Genomic DNA, 3,932 nt, shown 5'->3' on the forward strand with positions numbered 1-3,932 from the left:
TTATATTCCCCATGAGCCAGTTGTGGATGTTAGAGAATGGTTGTGTTTTGAGTGGTTATTTCAATGGAGAGATCACATAATTAAAGACAACACTTGAGAGGATGTTAATTTATTCTAGAGCTAGTTTTCAAATTTTGTCTCCCAATCTTCCTATCATTAAAAGGAGACTAACGTTATTTCCCGTGTCTGTACATAACGAGGCTAGCTTAGAGGCCAATTGGATAGGTAACTATGTTGTGAATTGGATAATCACCTATATACTTGGGTCTGTGACTCAGTTGTAAGAGAGTACCTTCGTGGGACTCTAACCTTGGGAAAGGAGCCTCCCTAGGACTCAACTCTTAGTTAGTCTACTAGCTAGCCACACCAATGACAATTGTGAGAACTAGGGTATGGAACACACATGCCTTGAAGATATAAGCTACCCTAGGGTTGCATTGGTCTCCAACTCGGGGGTGGCTTACCATAACCCATCTATGTTCAGAGCCTATGGTAGACTAGCGATGAGTACTAGCGGAAGCCATCTATGTTTTCATAATGTATGTGTTGTTTATGCTAGATGACCATGGCTTGCAAATGCTTGGACAAGCTTCACAAGTATATTTATGCATGTATCGATTTTGAGTGGACACAATTAAGTGGAATTCCTACCCTACTTGGGATGTTACATAACCCAAGGAATAAGTATATTCCAAAACACCGACCAACATTACGCAAACAAGGAAAAAAAGGGGCACCATGGTTTGGTGTTTTAAACTTGAACATGATTGCTCCATGCAAGAAGATGATTTGCGATCTCTCTTGCCAAGCATGTTGCGGCAAGTAGCCTTGTCCTAAATCTTGGGCATACAAAAATGTTCGAGAGGTGTGTACGTTATTCTCTGCTTGCCCACCATGAAATGTAAAGGGTTCCTTGAGCAAAGGACCTAGGGTAGAGTGGAAGATCATAAGTATGGTCTTCCCATAAGATCTCTATGATGGGAAAACCAATATAGGACATCTAAATGGTGTGTATCACATCAATTTACTCATCCGGGCATCCTTGTTTCAATTTGAAAGTGTTAATGTATCCCCCTAAGCTTCAAGCACTCTACTAGAGAGTAACCTATCACAAAATGCCGTATATTGGCCCACATTAATAGCTCCTCTAACTTAAGTTGCCTCATCCAACTAATCAATCAAACTTGTGAAATTACGTTAAAGGCTTTCCCTAGAAATCTACACTTACTCTGATACAATTTGTGCATTTGGTGTGCTTGACTTCCTCAATGACAGCCCTGTGTCTAACAATACTGCTTGACCCATGCCTATAGCTCCTGTGCTCTGAACCCAATCATTCATATATGCCTCTACCTTATCTTGGCCATCAAGTGACTGTTCACAAAAGTGCATGTATTCTGTGAGTCCATTGCATTTACTGCTTTATGGGGAGGGATAATCATGATGGTAGTCTACACACTTGAGAAAGCCATGGCAAACAGCCTCATTTAAGAGCTTCACCAAGGCAAGTGCCAATGTCTCACAACCAAAAGAAAGGAGCTCAAAATTTTCAAACTTTGTGATCCTAAACACTTCCCATTCTTTTAAATTATAGATAGCTTTGGTGACAAATGCAAATACGCAGCCTTAGGCCATGGTAGAATGGACAGGTCAAGGAAGGTATAGTGAGAAGAGCCTCAATGTGGGGTTTCTGAGTTGTTGAACCTAGAGGAGCCATGTATTTACCAATTCCAAAACCTTCAACTAAAAGCCCTGAAAGTACTGCTACACAGTATCTCAAAGTTAATCTTGCTCAATTCTTGCTTAAAATCAAGTGTTAATGTGTATTTGAATCTCACTCTATGCTGCCACATAAGAAGCATTATGTTAAAACCCTGAGCTTCCTGCTGCTGACTTTTTTGTGACTCAACTTTAATGGAAAGATCTGAATACATAATCATGAGCAAAACTTTTGAATACAAGGCAAGAGCCAGTCTTATTGGAAGGCTGGGAAATGAGCAGTGTTGAGAGCAGGCTCATAAATAGGAACCATAAAGGGTGTAAGAGCTGCCAGCTATAATCAAATACAGTAGAGACAGACATGATAAAAAGGCAAATGTATATTGCATACAGTGATTTCTTAAGGTATGCTGTATTTGACATTAAAGATGAATTGACACTAACCTGAGTCTTGATGTGGTGGAATGTTAAACAGATGCCATACCGTCCCGACTAGCCTTAGGCCCAAGATCCTCCTGTAGTTACTGATTTTTCACCGCCCGTAGGTGATGCCACTGAGGAAGCACCAAGGGGGGTTTTGAGCCTAGGACCTCTTGGTCCTAGGCAAACACCTTCACCGCTCGAGCTATCACCTCATTGGCAACAGATGCCATACCTTATCTACTGCTGCAACATTAAATACGGCATACATAGGCATTATACACCACTAGCTTGCATTGTGCTGTTATGACTTAGAGGACATTATTCCAAGAGAACCTTCCAAGCTGTTTAGCAATCTCTTTAAAGGGTCCTTTTCTACGCCGCCGGTGGTGGTCAGCGGCTTTGCAGTGCGTCCAGTGTTTTGGACATCAAAGCAATATGCTGGTGCCTGCCACTGACTCTCTTCAAGAACAGCCCCTACTTCAAAGGTCATGACATGGGCAGACCTACCTGCAATATCCACATTCACCTATTAGTAGGGTTTGTGTCCCTGCAACCCAATGTTACTCGGCACAAGGAAGCATTGAACTCTTCAACTAGGGTTAAATTAGGGGTTGAGTGAGGGCATCCCTTGAACTAGGGTTAGATTAGGGTATCTTTATGGAAAAATGAAGCTCTTGAGATGGGGTTAGTGGAATGTGTACCATTGAAGACAAACATAGCAGATGGAATGATGGGTTTATGCTAACCAGTGTAAAAGACCCACTGCACAGGCCTGTTTGTTTCAACGTCTTCATAGTAGACGATGAAGTCGGCCTTGCTCCACACATTGCAGGTGAAACCATCGATGTCCTGCTGGCCGAGGTAGGTGGCATTGTCCACCATCCAGTCCGGACGCAAGATACCCACATCGAAGTGCCTGACCGAACAGGTCTGGGCGTCCAGGTCGTAGTAAAAGGAGGTCCCGTTGGTCCATTCCAGGTCGTGGACGACGTTCTTGAGCTGGTGGTGGATGATGTTGAAGTTGCGGCCGTTGGGCCAATCGTACCAGAGATGGACGGCCTGCAGGGCGCCCGCGCCCGAATCAATGAAAACAAGCGAGTGGAACTGCAGCGGCCATGGGGATGGAGTGACCACTAACGGGGATGGGGAAGGGGATGTTGACCAGGCCTGCACCACCTCTTGTTCAGCAAAAAAGAGCAGAAGGTAGAGGAGAGGCGCCATAGCTAACAACAAACCCCACCTCTCACAGAACTTCGGATAAGACATGCCTCAGAAGAGGCTTGAAAAAACCGGCTTTTGGTGTATTTTGCACGTTAAATTTAAAAAAAACGATTGAATTTAAAATTTATCGGTTTTTAGTTATAAAAATCCATTAATAATAAATTTTTGAAGAGGGGGCTCCACCTTGTCTTTTCTCCTAGCTCGGAAAAAAGTTTTTCTCTAGCATCGGCCCCGATTACCTTTTTGTTTTTGTTTTTGTTTTTCGAGCTCGGGTCAGAAGCGAGCAAGCTCGTTCTAAGATTGGGCCCAATTACCTTGCATTCACATTTAGGCAAGAGGCAAAAGCTCCAAGACCTCCACGTGCATTCACACACAACACTCAACAACTACCCTCTCTCGTGCAGTTAGCTTGCAGAAGTCTTTTGGCAAAAGACCTCCGACAACTCTAGCAAACAACTACTCGTCACATTGAGGGCTGGAGCCTAGGGGTGACACGCAGACAATGTGTGTAATTGGAAAGTTTCCTCTTCTTTATGCAAACCATGTACCTTGCCTCTGCCTGGTGTCAT

At 43.5% G+C, this 3,932-nt stretch overlaps 1 protein-coding gene across 1 annotated transcript; it reads right to left on the minus strand.

Annotated features, from left to right (window-relative positions):
• Nucleotides 1-2,081: 2,081 nt before the first annotated feature.
• On the minus strand, nucleotides 2,082-3,435 carry LOC147617417 (uncharacterized protein At4g14100-like). Its single transcript, XM_086775669.1, has 2 exons — nucleotides 2,889-3,435; nucleotides 2,082-2,649 (listed from the first exon to the last, which is right to left on the minus strand). Exons 1-2 carry the CDS (start codon nucleotides 3,406-3,408, stop codon nucleotides 2,444-2,446), a joined length of 726 nt encoding a protein of 241 aa, XP_086631795.1. The 5' UTR covers nucleotides 3,409-3,435; the 3' UTR covers nucleotides 2,082-2,443.
• Between the last annotated feature and the right edge of the window lie 497 nt (nucleotides 3,436-3,932).

This window comes from Cibotium barometz, chromosome 36 (genome assembly GCF_041138505.1).
Source record: "Cibotium barometz isolate CiBa-2024 chromosome 36, ASM4113850v1, whole genome shotgun sequence".
Taxonomy (NCBI): domain Eukaryota; kingdom Viridiplantae; phylum Streptophyta; class Polypodiopsida; order Cyatheales; family Cibotiaceae; genus Cibotium; species Cibotium barometz.

Coding starts and splice junctions, on each gene's coding strand:
- LOC147617417 (XM_086775669.1), bottom strand. CDS start 3,408: ATGTCTTATCCGAAGTTCTGTGAGAGGTGGGGTTTGTTGTTAGCTATG. Junction 2,650..2,888: donor GCAGTGGGTCTTTTACACTG/GTTAGCATAAAC, acceptor TGGATATTGCAG/GTAGGTCTGCCCATGTCATG.